Raw genomic sequence first — 27,492 nt, 5'->3', positions numbered from 1 at the left:
ACTAAAAGTAAAAAAGTGCCTAAAGACACTGTTTAAATTTTAAAATTGGTTCTTTACCAATTTGTCTGTTATGCATAGATACAACAGTGGGTCCTCTCTCGAGTTGAGCATCTTTCCTTATGCTTAAATGATGCACAGGTCAGTTTTATAAGGGGTTTAATGAACAGGAAAAAAAATCCTCAGCAGCACATACCCAAAGAAAAACTTAGAAAGAATTCAGAAAGCCTGGATAACTTTTGCTCAAGAGCACTTAAAAATAATAATACAAGAACATCTGGCTACTTGAAAGCAAAATATGAAGAATTTTGATTTGATTTGAAGAAAATATTTATTTTATTTATATTTTAAGCATACCTCTAGCCCTGAGTTCATACTGAACCACAGATACAGAAAGATACATACCTATACAGATGTGGGAATATATATTAGCAGGGTATGTATATGTAATGTGTATATATAATGTAAGTCCACTTTACATCAGAATGTATGTCGCGAGGTGTGGACGCGGAATTAGGTAGAAGAATATTGCATGCAGTTATTGTAGGATCGCGTTCAGTGTCGCAGCTTTAGGGAAGAAGGTGTGTTTCAGACAGATAAGATAAAGGATTTAAGGACAAAGTGAGAGCTCTATCTTTTTTCTTCTGTCGACCTATCAGTTTTCCAACGAAGAGGGAGGGGAAAAAAGAAAAAACATGGATCTGTCTAGAGCATGTTGGGATATGCAGTTTTGCGTGTCGAACTGTCGCAACATGAGTTTGTGTTTTCAGCCATAAGAGCGAAGTAACATTATATATTTCACTTCTCATCAGCTTTCTCACTCGTTTGACTTTAATATGTTGTTTTTATATCTAAACCATATTTTCACAGACGTTTTTTGTTTGTTTTCTTCATGTGGACGCAGAGGATTGTGGAATTTGTAGGCGCCGTCTATATACAGCAATAAGACTACAATTCCCACAGTGTGTGCTGTTCATGGCGTCTGGTCAAGGGCTAATGACAAGTCGCCTTCTGACAAACAGATAGGCCCGTGATTTTAACGGTAAGTAACGACGGTTTTAAGCGTTTTTTTTTCTCGAAAGTGTGTCAGTGTAGATACCGTTTAGCGGAAACCACAGTGTTGCTAAAGCTGTGCCACACGTTAAACGTTGTGTCCTAGATATCCAACTGGCTCAGCCTCCTCCTACTGGTGGTTATAACATATTGTAGACAGTTAACTTTCAAGTATAGCTGGTCGCGTTAGCGTCGCAAAAGTCTGCTCGTTTGCAGACCAAAACAAACCAAACTGCTGCTCAGAGCTAGCATAAATGCTATAAACAAACGCTTTTAACGTTTTGTTTTTGTTTTTTTGCAGTTGTCGTGAGTTTGTTTACTGCTTGCAGGTGTTGTTGTTGTTGTGCTGTCTGCGAGTGACACGATGGAGGTGGAGAGCGTCCGCGTGGAAGATGAAGGGCGCCTGACCCAGATGAGGTTTGATGCCGCCGTGAAGGTGATCAAGAGTTTACCCCCGAATGGTGAGTGAACACCTCACTCGAAGCTCTCTTTCTCTCACACACAGACACACATATACACACACAGGCCAGTTCAACCAGCTCAGCCACCCCCGGGCAGGTGCGGTGCAGCAGCTTGTGCGATTTAAATAATCCACTTTGACCTGCTTGCTTTGTCCCCAAGCCATCACAGATTTGAAAGAAATAGAAATCAGCCACAACTCTGCACGTGGAGGGTAAGGCTTTTTTATGTGATGAGAGTTTTCTTTTCCTCAGGTCCCTTTCAGCCCTCCAATGACATGATGCTCAAGTTCTACAGCTACTATAAACAGGCCACTGTGGGACCATGCAGCATACCCCGACCTGGCTTCTGGGATGTAGTTGGAAAGGCGAAATGGTAAGTTAGGGGGCAGTGGTGGTTGTGCACTTAAGATTCCTTCAGAACTCAATTCTATGGAGAAAAAATGTGATTTCAGCGTATAAAAGGAATAATTTGTTCCAAGAGCAATCAGTATACTAAATAATGAGATGCTGTGTTGCTATGATTTGTTTATGGCTTGGTGAACCAAAGACAATTTTCCCTCGATGTGTGTAATAAAGTCTATTCTACTCTATTTCTCCTGCACTAATGGTGTAACAGGAAGATGCATACACTTCCCCACACTCCTTGTTTTAAATCTATGTGGATCAGTGTACCTCTAAGAATAGTCCCCCAGACACAAACCCTGTTGCTGTAATGTTTTATCATATTTTATCATTCTCTGGCAGTCACATGAAGACAGCTTGTGATATTCAGAAATGAAAATCTCACTCTGTTAAGCTCAAGCTGTGTCAGGTGATCTCTGGACTCATTAAAATATATGAGTGACCTCTTACCCACAAAGCTGGACAGTTTCTCTTAAGGAGGGGCTTGTACCTGTGTGTTTTCTCAGTCCTTACACACGCTGGATACTGTCTGTCACGAAGCATTGAGTTTGATCACAAACCTTGAAGCCCTTGCTCACCATGATCTGCTTTGTCCTTCTGTAGACTCAGATATAGCTATATTCTTATTTGCAAGGCAGTTTTTGATCTACTAGGTTGGTCAAAAGAAGGGCAGGATGTTACTGTTTTTGGTCTCAAAACTTATTCCTTCTGTAGTCATTTAAATATTTAGATTCAGATAACTTGATTAATACCAAAAAGGTCATTTTGTTTGTACCTGTTAAGCATCTGTTCTTATAAATGATTTTTGAAGGACTTTGAGGCAGTTGCTTGAACTCTCCTGCCCTGTTTTTGGCCTGGTTTCTACGCAGCTGCTGATTGCACTGCTGCCTGTTCTGCCCAGGACACCCTTGAAAAAGTTATTTTTAATCTTAAACATGATAGTTCCGTGGTTAAATAAAGGCTAAATGAACACGTTTCATGGGTAGGTACAGTTTCTAATGAATTTTTAAGTGTCTGCCAGACTGTGATCCAAAGTTAGTAAATTAGTTGGTGTCCTCAAATAGTCTTTCCTTATTGACTCAGCTGAAAACTGAAACTGGCACAAAGGCCTTCAAACACACTTTTGCTGACGCATGACATTCTATTCTGTGTTCCACCTTATAAAATTATATAACAGTGCATGTTTTCTTCTTTTGCTTGCTTTTATGTATTTTATTTATGTATTTATTGTGATAGGGATGCCTGGAATTCTCTTGGAGAAATGTCCAAAGAAGAAGCAATGTCATCTTATGTTGATGAAATGAAACTGGTACGTTTTGAAGCACCTTTTTAACCTGTCCGTGTTTCATGTCCTTGTGTGTAATCAAATGACACAAGCCATGTGAAGAGTAACACAGATACATTACCTTTATAGTCATCTGAATCAGGAATAACCCTGTTACACCAAATAATTTATGCCGCAATACCAGTACTTTGAATTTAAAGCACTTTCTGGTTGTTTGTGACTGTGGGATAATATTCTCATTGTGCTCACTCTGGATTTGGTTTTCAGATCCTAGAGGGGATGCCCATGACTGACGAGGTGGAGGAGCTGTTAAAGGTCCTCGGCCCGTTCTACGAGCTGGTGGACGAAAAGAAAAAGATCGCGCAGATATCAGACCTGAGCACAGGTTGGTGTTTCCTCGCCAGGTGGATTGCCCACACGTTTTACTTTGTGATGTGGAGTTTAACCTCTTTTTTTGCCTCTTGTTATACGCTCAGCCCGTTTGACTCAGTTTGCTAGGCAACTGGAAGGCAAGTACATTACTGTGTAAACACGCGGGTCTGTTGATATACTTTACTTCCTGTCTGGTGTTGTAGCTCAGATGCTTTGAGTCCTTATTAGCAGTCATAGAAAGCTTGCTTGTAGCTTACCTCAGTTAAGGTTCCCCTTACAATCAGAAATGGACACATTTCATTTTAATATGTTAACATCTTAAGCAAGTATTCGTGAGCTTAGAAAATTCTTTCTGTTTGTGTGTGTGTGTGTCTGTAGGGTTTGGCACAATGATGAATTCAATGGCATCAAAAAGTGTTGCAAAGAGCATTGTTAGAAACATGGAAATGAACGGCACTCTGGAGACACGGCCTGCAAGGCTTAAACAGAAGGAAGTGAGGTCAGAGGAAGATGCGCTGCAGGATGATGATGAGGAGGAGGAGGAGGAAGATGACGATGAGGAGGATGAAGAGGAGGAGGAGGAAGAAGAAGAAGAAGAAATGGTGACAAGGGAGGTCAGAAAAGGTAACAAAGTTGCTCCTTTTGAGTATGAATATCTGAAATGATATTATTACATGTTAGATGCAGATTTCCTCTTATCTTCTATATTTTTTCCTCAGACAAAAAATCTGGACCATCACAACCAAAGAAGAAAACTTTAGCTAGGAGACAAAAAGCTCCGCTGTCAAACGGTAAAGTCGCTAACGGGGCCACCCATCTGACCAATGGCAGTCATTCCAGAGCTGCTCTGAACAGCGACAAGTCCCAGGAGGGTTCACTTGGCGAGCCTCTGCTCAACGGACACAATCCAGGTAGGAAAACCGATATTCCAACATAGGGCTCTGTTTCAGCCTACAGTACATCCCTACAGCGGTCCAAAACAGTCATTGAAGACTCACCAACACTCAAGCTGTCTGAGCACCATGTGATCAGATAATCTGCTAAGCTTCATTCCCAGAGCTGCAGCACCCATTGAATCTTAACACTTAACACATCCGCTGCTCCTGGGACAGGCTTAATGGAGAAAATTAATGGTTCTGTAGAAACTGAGGAAAAAGCCCCTAATTCAGTGAACTTCCTCTTTGTCACTCTGGTAATTACAGTGCAGACTAGTCATCATAATGGAGAACAAGTCTTGAGTTTTGTGTGCCCTTTTGCCCTCTTTGTAATGACATTAGATCCAAGTGTAGCTGCGTCTGCACCTAGTCACCTGACCAGCGACTCAGACAGCGAGGTGTACTGTGACTCTGTGGACCAGTTCGGACAGGAAGAGGCAAGTAAAAACTTAAACATCGCAGAAATATCAACTGGGTTTAGCCAACTGGACTGTTTTTTACTCATCTTGTTGTTTTTCTGAAGAACTCGGAGCATAACCGCTCTCTGGATGAATTGGATGAAGAAGAGAACCACCTCCAGCCACCTCTGGAGGAGAGACGGGAGACTCAGGAGGATGTACAGGGTCCATTGCAGGTTGTCAGATGTGGAGGAGAAGATGGAGAGGCAGGTGGAGCAATGTCACAGAGGCTGAATGTGACTGTGCCTGGTGGCTCTTCAGTCAGAAGAGGAAGGGGTAAGGCTGCATTCACAGGGTTTTACACTCACATTTAAACGTTATGAAATGCAATCACAAGGATGACAGCATGATTCTGTGGAGCCGGCAGCTCTGTGTGGCTTTTGTTTTTCCATTTAGTGGCCTTTCAGTGTCACAAAGACTGTCATTCCATTGTATGCGCTGACACCCGAGCATGTGTCAGTTATTCAAATTCAGTTCTATTTTTAGGCTCCAGGTCTCCAGGCCTTCGCCCTGGATCTCAGATGCCCATGCACAATGCTGGAGATGGAGACGGGGGCCACTGGGGAGGTGCAGGAACACCTGGAGCGAACCTGAATGAGCAGATCGTCGTGGCGCTGGCCAGACTGCAGGAGGACATGCAGAGCGTCCTGGAGAGGCTGCACACACTGGAGGCTCTAACTGCAAGCCAGGTCTGATGATATTACAATGAAAATGACTCGAAACAAAAACTACAATGTGGCTTCTTTGAGGCTTAACTAAGAAAAAATAATAGATAACATCAAGTGCCCCCAAAATCTTTCCACTCTGTGTGAATACTTTCTGGTCTTTATAAGCAAATTAAATATAACGCTATTTTATTTAAATATAGCTGTGTCAATGTCATTGATCGTTGATCAGTAAAATAACAACCTTTTATTTATTTATTAATTAATTATTTTCCTGATGAAAACAAGGCGATGGCTAAATAAAAATTAATGCATAAAGAGAAAACTACGATAAAGTGCACATACACTTTTGTCAGAGCAAAACAATGAGATGAAAATAGTCTGGCGAGGTGACAGCCAATCAGAACTAAGTAAGTTTTGTAGAAAAAAAAAAGACGACACGAGTTTGGAAATGATCCAATAAAAAGTAAGCTCGCTTTCTCTTTTTTTTTTTTAATTCATCATTTATATTTATTTACAATTTATTTAAAAATAATAATTCTTTGAAAATTAATCTAGTGCAGTAAGGACAGACATGCATATTTGACTCGACTAGGCATACGGACACATTTCACATTTGATGTCAGGAAAAAAACTTTAAGTCATGTGAAGCTCGCCTCTGTAAAAACACGGCAAACTTTTACAACTTTTTGTTTTATTTAACTAAATCACCTTTAGATTTAAGAAACAATAATCACACACACACATAATCTTATGACATTTTAGTCAAAAAACTATGACTAAATCTAAATCAAAATTTCCTGTCATAATTACATTATATGTAAACTTAGAACTATACAGCAAATGATTAAACTGCTCGTGGTGGCTTTCTGCGGTTTATAGACTGCAAGGCTGACAGCAATGTTAAGCTATCTATGGTGAGTAAAATGAGCTGGCAATGGAATTTGATTGTACTACTCATTTATAATGTTTAGGCAATTTTAATTATCTTCAGTAATATATTAAATAAAGTAGCATCAGCTACAGGACTGGACAGCTGGCTAGTGACAGGATAATAACTTACTGTGAAATAATGAAGAAGACAAGGTAAACAAAACTTGAAGCTAACTAAGTAACCTCTCTAAACAGTAGGTGCTTTCTTATCATAATGCTACAGGTTTTATTTTAACAGGAAGCTGGGATTGTCAAATCTCTTGTGCAAGAGTCAGTGGTTACACTTTATACACAGTGACATTAGGACAGAGAAGGGAAACACAGGTGGTCATAGTGACATAAATAAAACAAGTGAAAGGCAACAGTTTGAAGAGCTGAATTCAAATATGATGCACGTAGTGGTGAATTCTGCTAAACTACATGGATTTTCATATAAATAATATATAAGAACTGGTCTTTGTTTCAAGAACCAAGAACTTTGTCTTAATAAGACTATTGACATATAACAGCAGTGCAGTGGTTAGCACTTGTGTGGAGTTTGCAGGATCTCCGTGTGCCTCCGCGGGTTTCCTCTTTGTATTGCTGCTTCCTCCCACAGTCTAAAAACAGACATGTTCAGTTAATCAGCCATTTGTAATTCGCCATTGATGTGAGGTAGATCTGGCAATATTTTGCTGTATTGAATTCATTAGGACAATCAGGTATCCCACTTCAGGTGGAACTGAATATCATTCATTTCCATCCTGTCTCACACATTTACATAATGTCCCATATTTTGATTTACTCTAATATTAAAAAGTTAACACGGCCTGACAGACACTTTTCATCCAAAACTGGCAAGCCTGCCATTATGAGGAAAGTGCAGGTTAACCTGTCACCATCTTTTGGTGCCAATGGAAAAGGACATGGAATAATAAGGACTTAAAGGCTATTTGCAAGTGGATAAGGCCAGTAACTCACAAGAAATGGTTTCTGAGAAAAAGATGTTGCAGATTTGTAGATGAAGTGGAAAAGCAGCTGAAATAACAGTTACTGGGAGAGATGACTCTAAGAAAACAAACAGAAGTTTGTATCATATTCAGGATGTAGCACAGGATGAGTTCTGTGTGTATAAAGCAAATAAATATATATTTTTTTAGCCACGGTCCAGACCTTGGACACAAAGAACCTTCAGCTTCTGTTGATGCTTACTGTTGACCCAGAAGGAGTTTGCAAAAGACATTCATTTAAAAGTTAGCTTGTTGGAATCTGCTAACTGCTCCGCTTAATAACATTTACAAAAAGGAAGTAAAATTTGTGCAAAAAAACCCCAATATCAAAAATATATAATATATAGATTTCTATGTGGCTTTAGAAATTTAAGATAAGATATACTTCAGTTATCCCAAAAGCTGGGAAATCACTTTGACAGCAAACAAATATATATATATATATATATATATATAAAAACAGACTAGCTCAATAAAATAGTTTCTTAAATGAAATCTCATAAAGGTTAAATGAATTGCTTAATAAATCACTAATAAAATAAATATAAGTTCTTTCTTTTTAAATGTACCCATAATGACAGATTATGAACTCTTTCTTTTGGCAGGCAAGATCAGTGGCTCTGTCTCCTACTTATGCATCTCCCCCAGTGAATAATAGGAGTCAGGTAAACAGTTGCAGTCTCATTAAATTTTTGAAAACAATCTACTGAATTTCCAGCTCATTCAATTCATTTAAACCATATGTTCATTATTATGAGTTAACAAGTTTCATTTGTAATAGCAATGTATATTTTCTGTCCTCCTAGAAACCGTCCTGGTGGCCTTTTGACATTTCACCAACCAGTTTGGCCTTTGCTCTTATATGGCCATTTGTGGTACAGTGGCTTATCCGCCTATACTTGCAGAGGAGGAGAAGGTAAGAAACATATGGACAACACACATAGTCCAAAATTAGGTGAAAATTCACAACCTGCACTTAACAGACTTTTCCTCGGTCGTTAACAATAAAGATGAGTGAGTGGAAGTTTTTTGGTTTGTTTTATAATCTTACTAAAATCGTATTGACTCAAATGAGGTTCACTCCATTTCTTTGGCTACAGTGGTTTTGCTATAAAGTGCTTAAAAGATTGTCTGACTTTAAGAAGGTTTAAAAGAAAAAAATTATTTGCTTTCGTAAAGCGTCCCACACTTTTCAGGTATTTCTGATATTAACTAATTTCATTTTTTCTTTTTCTCCAAAAGACGAATCAACTGAACCCAGTGACACCTTAAATCGCCGTGGGCACGACAATAACAAATCCCCAAAATATTATGGATGGGTTGCTAATGGCTGTAACTCTTTCCCTGCTTAGACCCATGGCCCAGTAATTAGCTCTTGCACTATAAAGAAAGCCCCTAAAACTAACGAGAGCGAGGAAGCAGTCTCTCAGGCGCGTTGCAGCGTGGATGTGGAGTCACAAAGGAAGATGAAAGTATGGGCTTGCTGTCTGTGATTATCCAACTGTTTCAAGATGAATCGACTGTATTGGATTGTTTTTTCTGTAAGAAATGGTCTGAGTCCAGCTGTAGAGTAGCTTCTCAATTATTTCCGTAACTGAGATATTATTGCACACAAATCAGCGTTTTCAGCTTAAGGTTTCATTTGGTGTTACTAGAAATGTCCCCAATTCACTTTCATTAGTTGCCCAGGTAATGCTGCTATAGTAAAATATTGTAATTACTGTAGAAATGAGGAATGAATGTATTAATTATTGAAATGTGAGATTCTTTTTCATTCTAAGTTAATATTTATTGCTTTTAGCAACAGTTGCAATGAAGATGTTGCTGGCCAGCTTTCAGCTGTAAAAGTGAGATTTCTGTTGAAGTGAATGTTTGTGTGTAGATCAGACCAGGTTCAGGATGTTTTCATCAACGGTTTTGCTACATATCAGTCTGCAATCACTTCAGATTGTTTTGTACTTCAGTTTCTAAATAGAAGAAGTGCCTCAGCATTACAAGGTATTTTGTACTGTAGGCATTATGATTTCTTACATTCTCTTATTGTAACATAACCCTTGCATTTCTGGACCAAATTCAGACTAATTGTACTACTTAGTGAGCCATGAATTAGCAGAATTCTTCCAATCTGATATCCTATAACTAATGCATAATGTTTGTCACCGTCTGTGTCGTTTCATTTTAATGTGTGAAGAATTTCATTGGGATGATAGTAATCGTGAATTGTTTGCAGAGCAGCGAGCTCCATATAAATTGTATACAATAGCTGTACAGTCCAAACAAAAATGCAATATTTTAATTGCATCTCTGTGTAATATGATACCATATTTACAAAGTATGGCATCTGCATTAGCACTGATCTTTCCAGCGCTGTTATGTTTTAATTAAAGAAAAAAAATGCAATAGTTTACCTTTCTACTGAAATGTACTAAGGCTTTCTCACCCTCTCTGCCTGTGGATAGAGTGGTGTTTTGCATGTGATAATCTCAGCCTGAAATAAAGTTTTCACAAAGCAGGTTTGTCCACTTTATTTCAAATAAGTGGTTACTTGAGACCTCACAGTAAATCTACTATAGCCAGCAACAACTGCCTACACACTGTGCCCACTACACCAGAAGCAGTTGTGGGTCTGAGGATTTCATCCCAAATACCTAAGAGCACTCGGGCTATGTCCACACGTACCCGGGTATTTTTGAAAACGCAGATTTTTCTATGCGTTTGCACCTTTCGTCCACACGTAAACGGCGTTTTCGGTCACTGAAAACGGAGGTTTCTAAAAACTCCGGCCAGGGTGAATATTTTCTAAAACTCCGTTTTTGCATTTACGTGTGGACGAGAAAAACGGAGAAAACGCAGCGTCAAAGATGTGCACCTTTTTTGACGCCACAGTGTGCGCCACGTTATTGTTTCGGTGAAATGAATTTCTACAATAATGTTACTGTTAATTGTACTCTCTGCAGTGTTTAAATGCTTACATATACACACACAGTTACTGTCCCTCCACACATACGACTCGGTTCTGCTTCTTTGCCCCAGCTTTGTTTACTATTTCCCACCGAGGCTTCTAGACTTCTGATTGGCCAATATTTCTACACGGTTAGGAATATAGCGCCACCTACTGCTTTGGCATGTTCCTAGCAGCATTTTCCTTCATTTCTGCCTTTACGTGTGGACGGGATTATTTTTTTAAAACGAAAACGGAAAATCTCCGTTTTCAAAAATACCCGTGTACGTGTGGACATAGCCTCAGAGTACAAGTGGTTCGCAGGTCGAGCTTTGGATGGGCCTCCCCAGACCATCACTGAACTGGTCATGTTAGATGATTAACGTTCACCTGACTCTTTAACATCCATCAAATGTGGTCAGTGTGACCCTGCTCTCATCTGTGAAGAGAACAGGGTGCAAGTGACAGATCTTTTAGTTCTGAGTGTACATGTAGATGAGCAGTAGGGTGGCAGACCACCTCACGAAAAGCAGCAGATACCAGTCCTGTTACTGGGTTTATACCATTTTATGGCCTGGGCCAGCCCACCTTGTGTAACTGCTCATCTCCTGGTATTCCCTTCACATTTAATTTCTTTAAGAAGTGTACAGCTGAGATTTTTCCCCAACTAAAATTCTGCAAAAATACTCAAAGCACACATCTTGTTACAAACAGGTTTTATTTCTTTTTTCTTTTTTCCTCAGAGTTAAGATAAAATTGTGCATGTAGCAAGAATTAACCAGTAGTGTGGAAAACTGAGCGGATACAACAATCAAAATTAGAAACATTACGTAAAATAAGTCCTGCTGGGATAAAGTAACAGTCTTGTCTTGAAACAACGCTACACTAAATTGACATACAGTATATAAGACATTATTTATGAATATGTTTTTCTTCAACACTGAAACATGACATTTGTACCAGTACAGCAGAAAATGGAGCATATTAACTTTAACATCCTCATCACAACAAAATCAAGCAGCAGATAAAGGGGTGCCTTGCTAGTAGAGTAATGCAACGCAGTAGTGCTAACATTAAAAAGATATTTCTTGTAGCTAAGTGGCCCTTTTTGATTGCACAAATGTAAAATGTTTTCTTTAAAAACAATATTACAACAATGAACGGAAAAGCCACCCTAATCCACATCTTCACCTCGCATTTACTTGCAGAAATCCACGGTAATGGTCTGAAGTGTTTAAAAAAAAATCACTCTCACATCATACATTCGAGCGAGAGAACAACTTCTATAGACTGAAGCCGGACACGGCAATGTGCTGAGCATTGTTTCTCGCATCAAAGTAAGAGGTGTCGGTTTCGTCGTCTGGTTGAGGTATGAAAGGCATCGGCTGGTTCTGCAGGTTGTCCCAGTCCAGGCCGTGAAACAGGGGGTGGCACTTCAGTTCTAATGGAACATATAGGCAAATGACAAACAGCGAAACACACAACAACCTATTTCTTCTTCTTCTTTTGTTTTTGAGAACACATGCTCAAATTAACTTCCAACTTCTAAAGTCAGTATAAGTATTTTATGTTAAGTTAATCTGTTCTAAAATGGGGTGAATTTTCTGTATTTACATTACATTTTTCCTTATTTATTCATAAAAAATATAATAATTTGTGTTTTTATTGATGTGTTTATTTCTGTTTGGATGACAAATACTGTTGAAATTTTCACTTCATGGGATAGTTATTTATAAAGCCAGTTGTTTCTTTCTCTTTTGGTCTTTTATTTTGAAAGGTGGTCTCTACCTTTTAAGCCAGCGCGCTTTGTCATGTCCATGGTCAGCAGGATTTCAATGGCATTCCTGGAGTCTACAGATAACTCCTCCTCCCCCTCAGGCCAGGGTATATCTACAATAGTTGATAGTAACGTAGGCGTGTTGGTAATCGAGAAGAAGCTTAATGAGTTACATATTTTAGATGGTTTTGTGGTTGAGGGTTGGAAGAGAAGAGCAAACCCACCCCTGTTCAGAATATTCTGGAAGACCAGCTGGGGCGTCTCGTCATTGAATGGCGGCACACCTGTGAGGAACTCGAAAAGACACACACCAAGCGCCCACCAATCCACCATGAAGTCTGCCCAGGTAGACGACGACAACAACAACAAAAGAAGAAGGAATAGTCACATTTTTGTACCGCCGTGGGCCTCAAACGCCTCACTTTTCCCTGTGATTTCTGTTAGAGTGCACACTAACTGTACCGCAGTGGCAAAAGCAGGGACTACGTTAGATACTGGAGAAGAAAACATTCTTTCATTCTCACATACAAAAACCTAAAAACAAATCATTAGGATTCGTTTGTTATAAAATTTGATGTCAATTCAAACAAGCAGAGTTCGTTGAGGGTAAAACAAACAGGGTGCCTGAGATTTGTCCTTACAAGCCTACAAACGTTGTGCTTCTCAAGGCTTATTTTTTAGTTCTCGATAGCTGCACAGACTTAAAACCATGATTACAGTTATAGGTCTCTACTATTGAGCGAATAAGACAATAGATGAATAAATTCATGTCACAGAAGTCAAATAGCAGCGATCAAGCTACAAAATTGCATTGTGCAACTGACAGGCGACACTGCCCTCAATGTGTTAACATCTGAATTAATAACAGCATGGCAGATCAATAGGTTATTATTAGATGACATTTTGTGTGATGCCAGTGCCACTGTGCATTGACAGTGTGTCAGAATTGACAAATTCTATAGATTTATAAGAACAAAAAGAAGAAAATCTTTTTTTTGCCAAATTAAAAGCACATCAGCCACAGCTAATCCGATTCCCCTGCTGGCACAATGGTGTTAAAAGAAACTTGAAAGACCCAATGCTTTAACCTTTAGAATCACACACTTGAACCACCTTCCCTTTCCCCTTTAATTAGGCCCACAGTTTGTTCACCGATCCAAAGGGCAGAAACAGCGGGGAAAGGGAAACGGGGCAGGAATCCGCTCATTTCCTACAGCGTATTAGCAGGCCGGGGAACATGCAAGCTCGCTTACAAAGAAACATTAACGTTAAAAACTTACCACACTGACCACTTCCTGAAACTAAAAGAGAGTGCCTGTCACAAGAGCTACAATGTCAAGCAAACTATTCAGTTAAAACAAGACTGAGACTGACTGACTTTGGCTTTGTCATCGTTACAGAACTTTCGAAGATTTCTCTCTCTTACCATGTGGTTTTCCCAGAAGAAGCTCTGGAGCCAAATAGTCAGGGGTTCCTAAAATTGGTACTCCCTCAACAGGCAGTGCTCCCCTTCGGACACTCTTTGGAGTCCTGTAAGGGGTATGAGAGGTCGACATGGGCTGAGGAGTCTGAGGAAACAAAAGCATTCATTTCATTAATATGTACATAATCCTATAGAACTGCCTTTTATTGAATCATAAATATAACCTGTGACTGCCAAACTTTATTAAAGTGGTTGTCATTGTCAGTTATGTAGAAGATCTTCGAACTTCAGTTAAAGAGGGGCAACCAATTAGAAGAAAGTCAACTTAAAGTCAGAGGACAGGAAGTTGATAAGATTAAAAAAAATTGTGAGACAAGCAAAATTACTCTAGTAGAGCAACAAAATAAAAATACTGACTTAACAATGAGAGCGTCAGCTTGCGTTTCTGGGGCTATGCAGACTGCTGTATTCCTTGCCCTTCCGTGCCTACCTGATAGAGAGAACCACTGGAGCTGGGTCTCTTCTGCACTGGTGTTGCAGCTCCAGATGCGACGTTACAAGAAGCCGTTGTGGACACGTCCATAGCTTCCACAGATCCCATGCTAAGTCGGGACACCCCGGACACGTTGGACCGATTAATGGAGCTACAATAACTACGGAAGGCTACGACATTTCGCGGCTTGAGGAATAAAGGGGACTCCGCATCACTGCAAGCGAGCTCGGGAAGTCGGTTCGCAAAGAAACAGCGAGATTCATCTCTCTCCAGAAAATGACCAAGTTTAGGTGTTTCAACAGTGGCCACAGGAGTTTTTGGTAGTGATGCAGTATAGAAGGAGTCTTTACTTTCTTTGTCCTCCTCTGGTGATAATGAATTCCTGTGTTTGACAGGCTCAGTTGGCTGGAGGGATGGATGGCTGTCTATAGTGAAAGACATTTCGTGCATAGACCCGTCAGAGTCCATGCTCAGGTTCCTACAAATGTCACTTGTCCCAGGAAGTGGTGACGTGAAACTCGTATGTGACAGGTCTTTGGCTCCACCTTCAAATACATCCTCCACCGGCTCTTCCAGTTCATAAAACAGACTTTTGGCTACAGCAACGGGACTGGAGCGCTTGGGCACCCGCTCTTCAGTTGCCCCGATCCCCTCAGTGGAGACCATGAAGTCGCCTATTTTGATGGTGGAAAATGTTCCAGTCAAGCCAGTGTGAAACCTCTCAGTCTCCACAGGAATCTCATAGAACCTCTTGTAGTCTGTGTTTCTCTTTTTGGCTCGGATCTCTGGTGTCTCTGGACTTCTTTGTAAATCTGAAAATGTTCTCTTCACAGATGAGGGAACTGCTAATTGACAAACATTCTCCTGAGCTGTGGAGACAGACTCCTGGTTGTTCGTATGGCATTTATTTTCTACAAGATGAGCTTCATTTGACTTTTTTGATTGACTGCAAGAGGCCTTATCAGAAAAGCAAAAAGTGTCCCGTTTTGTGGGCGGACTGTCCTCTTTGGGCACCTTCAACTCAGATCGCCCTCTCCCGTTCTGGTCATTCATGTGTTCATTCTCTTTCTGAAGAAAAAAAAAAAGTCACAATATGCAATGAAATGTGAGTGAGACACTTTATGAACAGGAAAACTCCAAGCCAAAAAACTTTATTGGTCTTTAATTACACATGGATAAAAATAAGAATTAAGAAAATCCACTTACCTCCTCACACTCCCACAGTGGACTGGTGCCACCGTCAGTGTCAGTAGTGCTGCCTGCACTCATCGTCTGAAACCTGCTCCTGGTCTTCATCAATGTGGGAGTCAGATTTTTTGTCAAATTATGAGGACTAAACACGTTGCTCTTCGGTCCTATCAGATAAAATTTAGAAGAAAAAAACTGAACAAAAGGCGCAATTAGCATACATTTTCATTGTCAGCATATCTCGTCTTTCCACATGAACAAAGAATGACAAAATGCCAAGAGGATAGCTCTTGGCTGTCTACTACAGCCTGACAGCATCAGCTAATAATGACCTATCACTTAAAAATCTGCATCATATGCTTTCATGTTGTAACTTCATGCTATATTGATAACCATTTTGTTACCAACTTTAAAGCATGTATTTAACAGGAACCCTTATTATTTCCCCTTTTTAGTAAAATTTCTAACATAATGTAGGCAAAAAGAAAATAAATAAATCAACCCCCCAAAATAAAATGTCCTTGATGACATACTCAGTTTCCAAGGGTAGCGAGCAGGTGAAGACAGGCGATCTATTTTCTTCATTACAGGAGAATCAAGAGATTTATTCCTTGGTTTTATTTTGCCGCACGACATGGGACTGGACACCACAGTAGCGCTGCAGTGACGCTTGCCTTCTGCTGCTGGTGTATTCTGTGTTTAACAGAATAAAGGAAAAAGAGGAATTATGTAACACACACACACAAAACAACACATCTGATTGTTTTCCTGCATGTGAAGTGATTTGAATTTACTTACAAATCCAAGGGAGCTGATTAAAGAGAGGACTTGGCCTGGCGTGCGGGAATAATCCTTCTTGGGTTTAGCCAAAGATGGGGTAGTGAGGATATCCATAAGACTCAGCTCTAATATAGAAAGCACAGAGGTAAAGGAACTATTAATAATATTTCTAAAGGTGATGGTTACAATGTGCAAAAGCTGCTGGGAAGTCAAACCTCTGTCCAGCTTGACTTTAGAAAGGCCAAAATCTGTTAGTTTAATGTGGCCTTCGTTGGATATGAGCATGTTGTCTGGCTTCAGATCTCTGGAAAAAAAAATTGTTACAGTTCAAAAATGCATATAAACGTCGATCAAATTGAATGAAAGTGCAAGATTTGCATACACTGTAAAAGTACCTGTGAATTATACCATGACGATGGAGATAGTCTAAAGCCAGTGCGACCTCTGAGATGTATTTTACAGCCATATCCTGGTCAAAATAGCCATAGATATGAAGGAGAGATTTGACATCTCCACCAATGAGGTATTCCATTACCTGTAAGCATAAACAATGACTTAATAAACGGGGTCATTAACATGTTTAACGCGAGTCTATTTTTTCATCTCTGGGCGTTACCAGATAGATCTTGGTGGCTGTCTGAAGGGAGTAAAACAGGTGAACCACGAAGGGACTTTTGCTCAAAGCGAGGGCATCTCGCTCTGCCTTCAGCTGGTTTGTCATGTTTTTATCCACCATATCGGCTTTCTTCATCACCTATGAGGCAGAAGAAATGTGCATTTAAGTAAGCTAGATCTCCGTTTAATGATTTAGAATAAGCACAGGTTAAAAACCCACTAACCTTAATGGCATATAAGCGTGCGTTGCAGTTCTTCCGTGCAAGGTAGACCTTGCCAAAAGCCCCGCGGCTGATGGGCTTCAGCACGACGAAATCGTTGATAGACGGCGGTTTAGGGTGATGATCTACAGATTTCACGCCGGCACACGAGCGGTGCTCTTCCTCTGCATCCATTATTTAACTGCTTTAAAATGAGGGTTACGTCTGTGTAAGCCAGCCAGCTCGAAGTAAACAACACGCACTTGCAAAAGAACGGATTCTCTGGTTTGTTTTGAAATTTTGAATTCCGCAGATCTTTCACGGGGACCCCACTTAGTTGTCCAAGAAAGCGCCTACGTGAAAAAGAACAACCTGTACTTGAACAACCTGTGTACTGTAATTAGACGCTAGTTAATTTTGGCCGTCTAATTACAATTAAAACAATTATTTACCAGAAATCCATTATTTTGGAAACTGTTTTTAAATTTTGATCAGGCACTCACGAACAGACCAAAATGAGAAAAACGTGAAAATTAAATAGAAAAATGAATAATAACTGCTACGCTTTTTTACTGTAAGCCATCTGATGCAAGTGAAGATTTCTTTTGTCATTTCTACGCATTATAAATTAATTTTAGTGAGTTCAAGGAAACAATCGCAATGATGCAAGCATCACCCGGTAGTAGTTCTTCTTTACGTCATTTTGTAGTCCGTTTGACCTCAGATGCCGGGGGATCCATTTGGCGTTATTAGCTGAAAAAAAAAGTTGTGTAACTGTTGAAAGTTGTGTAACAAGGAAAACCAAAAGGACGCCCCTTTCGGGAGGACGCATTCATTTGGGTTATATAGAGGGTCTGTCCTTACAAACCAGCCCTCCAACGTCCGTTTTTGTAGCATCCATTGGCAAAAATGTTTTCGCTGTCTTCGTCATTTCAGCCACAGCAGGTAAGCCGACTAGATAGCGGCTTATTGACTTGGCTAGCTCATGTGTGTTTTTCTCGGAGTGAATTTAGTCTTTAGTTGTAAGTTAGTGTTTATTTTAGGACTGTTATGGGAGTTATATCGACATGTAGCTCTGCTGCCTGTTGCTTATTTCACCCCCTTTTTTCCCTTTAGCTCGCTTAGTGTTAGCAAGAACATAACGATTACTCTAGAATAAGCCCGTGCTACGTCACGCTGTCACCCTGTGTCGGTGAGGAGACGAGCGTGATACGTGAGGTTTCGGTCGTGGCTTTACCCAGAGATACGTGAAGGAAAATCTAGGTTAATTTAAGCAAAGTATTTGAAAAAAAACATTCAAAGAGTAGAGGTTGCATAACTCCCATACGTCTGCCGTATGTGGGCCAAATCGCTCTACGTGCAGAATAACACTGACATAACAGTCCTGACCACGCTGTCTCCGCCTGGAAGTCTCATTTAAAAACAAAAAACAAGTAGAATGTCTATGAAGACAATAACACTAAATGTACATGCAGAAAATGTGAGGTGCTATGAGAGTGTTTTAAGCTACTGCTGTTCTTGTGTCTTCCCAGATGATAGTGCCTCTCAGCCAGCTCATCAATGCCCTCCACTCTCTGAAGAATTCAGCCACAGCTTCAATCCAGGCTCTTCACAAAGACTTCAATCCAGAGCACAGTGCATTTCTGAGAGAGGTGAGATCCATCTCCTCAGGATAGTAGCTGAAGGTGACATAGTACATGTTTTGTTGCAGTGGACTATCTAAGGTAAACCACAGATCTGTTGATGGCGACTTTATGGAAGTATGTTTATGAGTAAACTTTATTGAATCTTCACTACTTTTAATGGCCGCACACTATATTATACTGTACCATAGTAATGTGTCTAAGTAAAGGATATATCTCTTTGTTCACTGTTTTAACGATCATTGCCTTGTCCTTATGGATCAGGTTACTCCTCAGAAAATAGGTCATTGCATATTTTGCAACGAGCGACTAAGGAAGACCACGGGTCTGACTGTCCATAGAGAAAATTTTAAAGGATTTCTCCACTCTTCTAATGAGGACGTGAAAGAGGCTTGATCTTCTTTTTTCAATAATTTTATGAATCATAATAAGAGTGATCCTCTACATCAACATGCTCTGATAAAGTGTCAAAGTGGTCTGCTTGTCAATCGATGTTTGAAAAGGGCAGTGGACTTTCCATGAAAAGTCTCCCTGTTTCTATGAAGACAATAACACTAAAAGACTTGGTTACCAAAATGGGAAAAAGAAAACCCTCATCATCCTCGTTAGAGATTTTACCTGTTTGGGACTCTTCTCTGGCTCTGCATTAGACAGGTTTTCCTCATATTTATCTGACTGGGCTTTCTCTGTTAGGTTGAATATATTCTCCTTTAACACTGTTTCTCTAACCTGTGAGCTGCAAGGCTTAATCCTGGCTCCATTATTGCCAATAATGCCTTTAGCTGGCATTATTAGATTTGTTTTTTTCGGAAAATCTTCATCATTTTCATGCCAGTAAAATGCATATACAGCTGAATTTCAAGCCTTATCAGCTGGATAGATTGTCCAACCTAACTGAATGTTTATCCGGATAAGTTACTGGATCTCCAGTAATTACTTTGTTATGTGTTCCAAAAACACAGAGGCTGTGATTATAGTTCATTGTGTTGCTTATCTGCTAAGTCCAGTCTTCATAATCTTGGTGTTATATTTGATTCCTCTCTGGGCTTTGACTCACACGCAACATCTACTTTGACGTACCTGTTTTGTTTTGTTTTTTCAATTTAAGGAGTATTTCTAAATTGTAAGGTATAGTTTTCTCAGATGAACTTGAGAAAATGTCATGACTCCAGCTGATACAAAATGCTGATATATCCTAGTAAGCAAGCTTGTATTACTCCTGTTTTATACTCCTTACATTTGTTCCCAGTTTATTTTAGAATAAAGAGCACTAAATGGCCAAGTTATATTCTGTTTATCTAAACTTCTTCTTAAACACGCTCTTGCTCACAGTCTGAGATCCTAGGCTCAGAATTTGTTGGTTGTTCCTCAGGTGAGATTGAAGACTGGAGGCTATTGCATTTTTATTGCGACTATTTCTCATTTTTATTTATTTTTCTGTGTCATCTTTACTTATGTACTTACTTACTTTTAGGCGATCAGTTGCTCCATAGAGTAGGGCAGGGCAATATGGCCAAAGATATTTATCACGATATAATATGATAATATAATATGAAAACAAAGGCACTGCGCACGCGCGTTTTACCCATATTCTATCACGATATTTCATTTTCTTATTATTGCCTAACGTTATATCGGTATTATATATTATACCGTGAACAGTATGATATGGCCCAGCCCTACCTTAGAGTTGTAGATGACCTACCTTTGCTGTCCTTCACTTATAGCCCAGTGTGAGTCTGAAGGATCTGGGTCTGTCCGAGCTCAGGGCGAGTCAGCTGGATGAGCTCATCAGCAGGTTACTGCCTACACCGGGGCCAGAAGAGCCTCCCGCTGTTCCTTCGATATGGAGAACGAGCCACGTTTCTGCAGACAGCTTCTTTCACAACAAGCACGGTGAGCAGCTCAGTCGAGCTTTATTTATTTAACCAGATGTTTTAATGTGAAACAGACCTTGAGATTTTTTTCTCTTTTTGTACGATTTGTCTCACAGGGTTCTCACACAGGAATTTAGGGCTTTTCAGCTCACAGTTATTCCACAGACAATACCACAGCCCACTAAGACAAGCTTGCTCAGAACTACAGTTTTTGCCTGGTAAGAAGCTGACGTTATACAAACTTAGTGGCATTAAAGCCCCTTTCAGGCATGCACTCCTTTCCATTTATCTGAAGGCACCTGAGCTTTTTTGGCCTCATGCCTGAGTGAAAAGTCAAAACACAATCTTACAATTTATACAGGTCCGATACATATGTTCTGTATATGCTCTTCGTTACATTGCTTAGCTCTCAAAAAGCAGTCTTGGTTTAGGCCTTCAATAGCAGTAAGACGGAAAAAGCAATTTGGGGCTATCAATGGCTCCACTGGATGGCTTTCACTGTCCTTAACACTCAGTTTCACTTTACAACAAACAGGTTCTGTTTGTTATGAGTTGGTCTTCACAGCAGGGCCTGAGCTAAATCACAGCCACCTGGGGGGGCCCTATATAAACAGCAATACCGTGCAGCACACAAAAACTATGCTGTTTTGCAACAACACTGGCAATGATTACATTTTCAAAAGTGTAGTTACATGTGATTAGAGCACAGCTAGACTTACTTATGATAAACAGCTGTCATTTTAACAGACTGAAGAAGCCAGAAATGTTATATACCCTATGTCTGAAAAAGGTTAAAGATACTTGACATATAATCACATGTTTTCTGTCTGTGTAGTACGGGTCCAAAGTCGCGGGTTCAAGACACTTCGATCAAGGACCAGACGGGCGGAGTCTGGTTATGACGGTCCCGTGGAATCTGAAGCCTACACTCCAGGCTTCATGAAGGTATGCCACCACACGACTGATGTATCTGTTGCACTGTTCTGAATACAGACTGTTGGTTAATCCAACATAAATTCAGTATTTACTGAATAAGCATTATTTCTCGGACACTGCACAGTTAGATATGCAGTTAGAATGAACAACATACCGTAGTTTTCGGGTCATAAGCCGCTATTTTTTTCCCACACTGTGAACACTGTGGCTTTTACTGACGTGCGGCTAATGCATATTTTCTTTCATGCGGCCAAAAATATTTTGCCTGGTAACAGTAGACCAATAAAATTGATAAGTAGTATATATACGGTATTTATTTTTACCGGTTGTTAAGAGACGTTGTAATGTTGTTTGTGCACTGTTCCGTAAAAAAACATAAGCAACGTAATTTGTGTGTTACTGATACGCACGTATACTTAAAGGTAGCCGTGTTACAGGCGCTGTTCGAGGAAAAAAAGCATTTGCAGTATGTATTTTAGTACCATAACGTTTATGTTACCATGTTTATGTTACCTTACGGATTAAATTAAATGTTAAAAATCCTCACGTGTAATATTTCTGTGTAAATATCTCATATTACAAGTGAAACGCATACGGCTTAAAATCCGGTGCGGCCTGTACAAGTACAAAATTGATTTTCTTTCTAAAATTAGAGCATGCGGCTTTTAATCAGGTGCGCTCTGTAGTCCGGGATTTACAGTACTTTGACCCTTTAGCTCTGTCGACAACTTGACCAAGTCATTGCAGATTTTGAGTTGCTATTTGAAGCACACATTTAAATGAGGGGGAAAGCAGATTTACCATGTCTACTTTTTTCCTTCTCAGGGATTGCTCTTGAAAGAAAAAGGAGTCGAGGCACAGTCTTTGGACCAAGTGATACAACAAAAAAACCTTCCAGAAAACCAGCAGGAGGCTTTCAAGACGGGTTTCACTGAGGGGTTCATGAGGTCTCAAGCTTTTACTCGGAGAACACAAGGCATGTGGTCCAGACAAAGACACAGTTACCTGTTTTTCATTATAACAGTTGGTGGCAGTGCTGAGCTGAGTACAAAGATGAAGATTGGCTGATTTGTTTTTTTTGTTTTGTTTTTTTGTCTGTTATGTTTTACAGACTCACTGAGGAGAACCAGGTTGATCCTCTTGGTACTCCTCCTCATTGGTATTTATGGCCTCTCAAGAACCCCGTTTCTCTCCGGTAAAGGCCCCTTTTCTGATGCTGGTTTGTTTCAGTCTTCATTCTTTCTTAAGCTTTCAAATTAAATCATAATCCTATATGCACACTGCCTGCTGATTTACACCTTCCAATGGTGCAAAAGCATTAGAAAAGGAGTGTTTCACTTAATGTTCACCAAATTTTCAGCTTAAATATTCATATATATATATTTATGTATTTATTACAATAATCTAGTGCGCATGTAGGGTTTGACAGATTATTTTGGTGCATGATACTGTGCTTTAACATATAAATATCTATACAAACTATTCTTTTATTTAATTACTGTGTTCGTGCTTTATGAATAACTGGTAGAAAATAAATGTGTGTTGCAGGAAGCAGCTGTTACTGTCAGACATTGAAAATATGTATTTATTGAACTGATTATTTTGGGGATCTCATAGTGAGGTTCCGCACCACATCCGGTCTTGACTCTGCAGTCGACCCCATCCAGATGAAGAATGTGACATTTGAGCATGTCAAAGGAGTGGAGGAGGCAAAGAGCGAACTGCAAGATGTTGTTGAGTTTCTGAAAAACCCACAGAAATTTACCGTTTTGGGTGGAAAGCTGCCAAAAGGTATTGATGCTGCTAATTCTTTTCATCACTTTTTCTGATCATTAAGAAAATTCAGTGAATTGAATAGGGTGGGTTTTTTGGTTTTTTTGGGGTTTTTTCTTATGTGTTTCTGTTTGGGTCTCCTCAGGGATCCTGCTCGTTGGTCCCCCAGGCACAGGAAAGACTCTGTTGGCACGAGCCGTGGCCGGAGAGGCCGATGTTCCTTTTTACTACGCCTCCGGGTCGGAGTTTGATGAGATGTTCGTGGGCGTTGGTGCGAGCCGAATCAGGAACCTTTTCAGTAAGTTTATTGGATGTGAGAAAGTTTAGTTACACTTAAAATTGTATTTTAAAAACAAATATAACCTCTATTTTTGTGTTTTGCAGAAGAGGCAAAAGCCAATGCTCCCTGTGTCATCTTCATTGATGAGCTGGACAGCGTTGGTGGAAAGAGAATAGAGTCCCCTATGCATCCTTACTCCAGACAAACCATCAACCAGCTGCTGGCTGAAATGGATGGGTCAGTGTTAGTTAAACTGAATAGTGTGATAAGTGGTGTAGATACCTTAAATTTACAGTTGCCAATGTTTTGTTTTGCTCTTTTACAGATTTAAACCAAATGAAGGAGTCATTGTTGTTGGTGCTACAAACTTTGCTGAAGCGTTGGATAAGTATGTAAACATTTAGGATGAAGTGCTTTTTATGTATGCCATAAACATGTTAAGTTTTTTGTAAAGTGACAGTAAAATTAAACCATTTTTTAGCATTTACTATCAGAGGTAGTTATTGTGCAGTTATGCAGCTTCTGATGAAACACGTTCATTTTACAGATATTAGTAAGACATTTTGAGTGTCGTTTTGCGATAGTTTTAAACGTAAACTTCTATGTACTAATTATTGCTGCTTTGCATCACTCTTTAGCGCTCTGGTTCGACCAGGAAGGTTTGACATGCAGGTGACGGTCCCTCGCCCTGATGTGAAAGGCCGCACAGAGATTCTCAACTGGTACCTCTCCAAGATCAAAGTAGACCCAGGTAGGTCTGGGTATAAAGTATTCAACAACATTAAGGATATCTCTAACTACCTTTTGATCTCATCCTTTTTTTCTCCTATTATCCTTCTCTGCTGGAGCTAAGCCTGAGAAGAAACCTGTGTTTGTGTTTCTCTAAATGACACCATTGTCTTTGATCACCTTTACAAACACTGTTGGTTTTTTTCCCAGCTGTTGATGCAGAGATTATTGCCCGAGGCACAGTGGGCTTCTCGGGGGCAGAGCTCGAGAACCTGGTCAACCAGGCAGCCCTGAAGGCAGCAGTGGACGGGAAAGAGATGGTCACAATGAAGGACCTGGAGTTCGCTAAGGACAAGATCCTCATGGGTAAATGAGTGATCACGGTGCAGCCCACAGCACTACATTTCACATTACACTGATCACCTGTACATTATTAAGTGAGGAGACAGGAACACCATCATGATTATTTCTTTATGTTTCCATTTCACATTTCAGGCCCTGAGAGGCGGAGTGTTGAAATTGACAAGAAGAATAAGACCATTACCGCATACCACGAGTCCGGCCATGCCATTGTTGCCTATTACACCAAAGATGCAATGCCCATCAATAAGGCTACTATCATGCCTCGAGGACCAACTCTGGGCCATGTGAGCTTTTGTTACAGTTTTGCAATATTGTACGTATTTCTGCTGGGATTGTTTGTTTGTTTTTTTTTTAATAAAGCATGCCGTGTTTTAGGTGTCGATGCTTCCAGAGAATGACCGCTGGAGCGAGACACGAGCCCAGCTGCTGGCTCAGATGGACGTCAGCATGGGCGGCCGAGTAGCAGAGGAGCTCATCTTTGGGAACGATAACATCACCACAGGTACGAGACACAGAGGGACTGATTGGTGGGACATGATTCATAAATATAAAATGCTTGAGCTATGAATAGTATTTTATGATTATAACATTTAAAGGTTTATCAGGTTATCACCTGATTTTTGGTCAGAGGGCCCGGTGGCACCAGTGTCCTGCAGCCTCGCCTCTGTCAGTGCACCCCAGGGCAGCTGTGGCTACAATGTAGCTTGCCATTACCAGTGTGTGAATGTGTGTGTGAATGGTTGGATGACTAAATGTAGTGTAAAGCGCTTTGGGGTCCATGGGGATTAAGTAAAGCGCTATACAAATACAGGCCATTTACCATTTAACACCCTGGGATTTTATTTTTTCCAAGTATAAATACACTTATTTGTGTGCTTTTATCAACATAAGAAAATAAATTTGTGTGGTTTGAAGAAGTTTTTATAAATTACTAGTCTCTAGTCTTATGCTCTGATTGTTTGGAAGATGACAAAAAACATTGTTAACCATTTCAGGTGCCTCCAGCGACTTTGATGGTGCAACCAAAATCGCAAAATTGATGGTGACCAGATTCGGCATGAGTGACAAGGTGAGAATTTAGACTTGTGTGCCAGATGATCCCTGTGGGGTTTTTTTTGTTTGTCTGTTTTGTTGTCTGTTTTTTGTTCCAATCAGTATTTAAGGACTTAGCAGTGCTGATCTGGGCTTTAACTGTACATACTGCTGCAGACGTACGTCTTTATTTACAGTAAGATACAAGTTATGAAGCCATACACAACAATTGTCCTCAGTCAATTTATGTCAGCCAAACTTTGTTATATTAAAAGCAAACACAGTAGCACATCTACAGCTACTGTATTGAATGAATTAATCTTGAAGTTAATACAAATCTGTAATAAAAGAAGAAGAAGAGGGGAGTGGACCTAAAAACTGCAGTCCTCTAACATTAGTGTGTCATTCGGTGTAATTACACACAGCTCAGTGAAAAGCCCTTTGTAACCTGCTTTACAGTAATCACTAGCTACAAGTGGTCGATGCATGAGAAGATCCATTGTTCATTCATCTTGGTTATGTGTTTGTTACAGCTCGGTGTCATGACCTATGGAGACATTTCAAAGCAAAGCCCCGAAACCCAAGCAGCCATTGAGCAGGAAGTCAGAGCTTTACTAAAGGTGAGCAAAATATGTGTCATTTAAAAATAATAATTATAATTTTTTTCTATTCAAAATGTTTTTTTTTTTCTTTCTGTAAATGTTTTTTTACTCTTTTATTTAGGACTCATATGAACGTGCTAAGGATATCCTCAAGACTTACAGTAAGGAGCACAAGAAGCTGGCTGATGCCCTCCTAACATATGAAACTCTGGACGCCAAAGAGATCCAGATGGTGCTGGAGGGCAAATCACTGGACCACTATAGACCTCAGCAACAGCAGCAGGCATTGTAGACTCATACATATATATGCACAACTGTGCAATCAAGCACAGGCCTTTGGGAGGCCTTGTTTTGTTTGTATCCCTTTTATTGTCAATGTGAAGATGACACTGAAACAATCATCATCATTTACCTTCCTTCAGTGATTTTTAAATCATCTCAGTTTAACTGTGTGAAAATAACTATTTGTTCTCCCCAAAAAGTCACAAAGATGGTTTCATTCAGGGCTTTTTTTTTTTTTTGTTCTCAGCTCTCACAGGGAGAGAAAAACAAAACCTCAGCAGTGGTTTATGCACCAAGGTCATATTTCGTCTCATATGAATTTTTCTCACATATTTGTACTAACCAGTGAACACAATGGGACCTTAAAGTACCTTAAGCTGGAAAGTACCTTTTGGCTATGACCAGGCACGGGTGCTACTGCTGTTCATTGTTGAACTTTACCATATGCATATCTATTTTCCTTTGTTCTTATTTATTAAAGTGCCCAAAGGTAAGACCAGCTGTAGCTGATAAATGAGAAGTTGTGTATATACTGTAAGCTTGTAAAAGAAATGCATTGGTGCTTGTTTGTGTCTTTAGATTAAAGCCTTCATAAAGCTCAAATAAAGATTCCTCTTACAAATCAGCCCTGATTCTTCTTTTGGGGTTTGTTTTTTTTATGTGTGGTTCTTAAAACAAGTTGTAGCATTAACACATCATCACCTTATAAAACTGATAAAAAGGCCTTAATTATTAATATATATACAACAAATAACATCTAATATATGTCTCTACATTGCTTAGAATTCAATATAATTCAGGTAGCAGAGTTTATTGAAGCTTTTTCCACTGTTATCTGTCATAGCTGAAAACAGTGGAAATTAACCTCAATCAAACTATTCGTAAGAGCTAGAATACTAAACCAATCAGCTGAAAGACTGTAAAGTACTCCAAAGAACTGATGGGAACTTCAGGTCAATATTAGTGATGGTTTATAGATTTTAAATAGTGCTTTAAACCATTAAGTAT

At 39.8% G+C, this 27,492-nt stretch overlaps 3 protein-coding genes across 8 annotated transcripts; 2 read left to right on the top strand and 1 right to left on the bottom strand.

The window, feature by feature from the left end:
• Positions 1-931: 931 nt before the first annotated feature.
• acbd5a (acyl-CoA binding domain containing 5a) lies at positions 932-10,060 on the top strand. Of its 2 annotated transcripts, none has more exons than XM_087846275.1 (13): positions 932-1,039; positions 1,352-1,511; positions 1,764-1,884; positions 3,150-3,222; positions 3,466-3,583; positions 3,949-4,194; positions 4,290-4,481; positions 4,848-4,942; positions 5,029-5,239; positions 5,450-5,652; positions 8,156-8,215; positions 8,357-8,466; positions 8,793-10,060. In XM_087846275.1, the coding sequence occupies exons 2-13, from the start codon at positions 1,415-1,417 to the stop codon at positions 8,803-8,805; spliced, it is 1,539 nt and encodes a 512-aa protein (XP_087702401.1). In that variant the 5' UTR covers positions 932-1,039; positions 1,352-1,414; the 3' UTR covers positions 8,806-10,060. The 2 variants fall into 2 exon arrangements, with proteins under 2 accessions (XP_087702401.1, XP_087702402.1); XM_087846276.1 differs by having other exon boundaries at positions 933-1,039; positions 1,380-1,511.
• A 1,141-nt stretch (positions 10,061-11,201) lies between these two features.
• On the bottom strand, positions 11,202-17,897 carry mastl (microtubule associated serine/threonine kinase-like). 4 transcript variants are annotated; one of them, XM_035911342.2, is made up of 14 exons: positions 17,644-17,897; positions 16,992-17,169; positions 16,769-16,906; positions 16,548-16,687; positions 16,368-16,456; positions 16,171-16,277; positions 15,906-16,065; positions 15,391-15,539; positions 14,182-15,252; positions 13,695-13,836; positions 13,549-13,569; positions 12,493-12,606; positions 12,280-12,381; positions 11,202-11,932 (listed from the first exon to the last, which is right to left on the bottom strand). In XM_035911342.2, the coding sequence occupies exons 2-14, from the start codon at positions 17,160-17,162 to the stop codon at positions 11,775-11,777; spliced, it is 2,562 nt and encodes an 853-aa protein (XP_035767235.1). In that variant the 5' UTR covers positions 17,163-17,169; positions 17,644-17,897; the 3' UTR covers positions 11,202-11,774. The 4 variants fall into 4 exon arrangements, with proteins under 4 accessions (XP_035767235.1, XP_087702397.1, XP_035767236.1 ...); XM_087846271.1 differs by lacking the exon at positions 17,644-17,897 and adding an exon at positions 17,420-17,620 and having other exon boundaries at positions 16,992-17,320; XM_035911343.2 differs by lacking the exons at positions 13,549-13,569; positions 17,644-17,897 and adding an exon at positions 17,420-17,620 and having other exon boundaries at positions 16,992-17,320.
• LOC118453388 (ATP-dependent zinc metalloprotease YME1L1-like) lies at positions 17,631-27,109 on the top strand. Of its 2 annotated transcripts, none has more exons than XM_087846274.1 (18): positions 17,631-17,912; positions 18,500-18,619; positions 20,338-20,506; positions 20,604-20,705; positions 21,323-21,432; positions 22,249-22,399; positions 22,535-22,618; positions 23,041-23,214; positions 23,342-23,494; positions 23,581-23,713; positions 23,802-23,864; positions 24,115-24,227; positions 24,416-24,571; positions 24,701-24,852; positions 24,944-25,070; positions 25,564-25,637; positions 26,134-26,220; positions 26,324-27,109. In XM_087846274.1, exons 1-18 carry the CDS (start codon positions 17,877-17,879, stop codon positions 26,492-26,494), a joined length of 2,175 nt encoding a protein of 724 aa, XP_087702400.1. In that variant the 5' UTR covers positions 17,631-17,876; the 3' UTR covers positions 26,495-27,109. The 2 variants fall into 2 exon arrangements, with proteins under 2 accessions (XP_087702400.1, XP_087702399.1); XM_087846273.1 differs by having other exon boundaries at positions 22,535-22,642.
• The last annotated feature ends 383 nt before the right edge of the window (positions 27,110-27,492 follow it).

The sequence above is a fragment of the Neolamprologus brichardi genome, chromosome 9 (assembly GCF_056152115.1).
Source record: "Neolamprologus brichardi isolate AB-2024 chromosome 9, ASM5615211v1, whole genome shotgun sequence".
NCBI classification, from domain to species: Eukaryota; Metazoa; Chordata; class Actinopteri; order Cichliformes; family Cichlidae; genus Neolamprologus; species Neolamprologus brichardi.
This window is presented reverse-complemented; position numbering and strand designations above follow the sequence as displayed.

What these genes read in the sequence shown, in the direction of transcription:
- acbd5a (XM_087846275.1), top strand. Translation starts at nt 1,415, where the DNA reads ATGGAGGTGGAGAGCGTCCGCGTGGAAGATGAAGGGCGCCTGACCCAG. An exon ending in GTAGTTGGAAAGGCGAAATG is followed by an intron (nt 1,885 to 3,149) that starts GTAAGTTAGGGG and finishes TTATTGTGATAG; the next exon opens with GGATGCCTGGAATTCTCTTG. An exon ending in ACCAGTTCGGACAGGAAGAG is followed by an intron (nt 4,943 to 5,028) that starts GCAAGTAAAAAC and finishes GTTTTTCTGAAG; the next exon opens with AACTCGGAGCATAACCGCTC.
- LOC118453388 (XM_087846273.1), top strand. Translation starts at nt 17,877, where the DNA reads ATGTTTTCGCTGTCTTCGTCATTTCAGCCACAGCAG. An exon ending in CTTCTTTCACAACAAGCACG is followed by an intron (nt 20,507 to 20,603) that starts GTGAGCAGCTCA and finishes TTTGTCTCACAG; the next exon opens with GGTTCTCACACAGGAATTTA. An exon ending in ACACTCCAGGCTTCATGAAG is followed by an intron (nt 21,433 to 22,248) that starts GTATGCCACCAC and finishes TTTCCTTCTCAG; the next exon opens with GGATTGCTCTTGAAAGAAAA.
- mastl (XM_035911342.2), bottom strand. Translation starts at nt 17,162, where the DNA reads ATGGATGCAGAGGAAGAGCACCGCTCGTGTGCCGGCGTGAAATCTGTA. An exon ending in TAAAGTCAAGCTGGACAGAG is followed by an intron (nt 16,278 to 16,367) that starts GTTTGACTTCCC and finishes TTTCTATATTAG; the next exon opens with AGCTGAGTCTTATGGATATC. An exon ending in TCGCTACCCTTGGAAACTGA is followed by an intron (nt 15,540 to 15,905) that starts GTATGTCATCAA and finishes TTTATCTGATAG; the next exon opens with GACCGAAGAGCAACGTGTTT.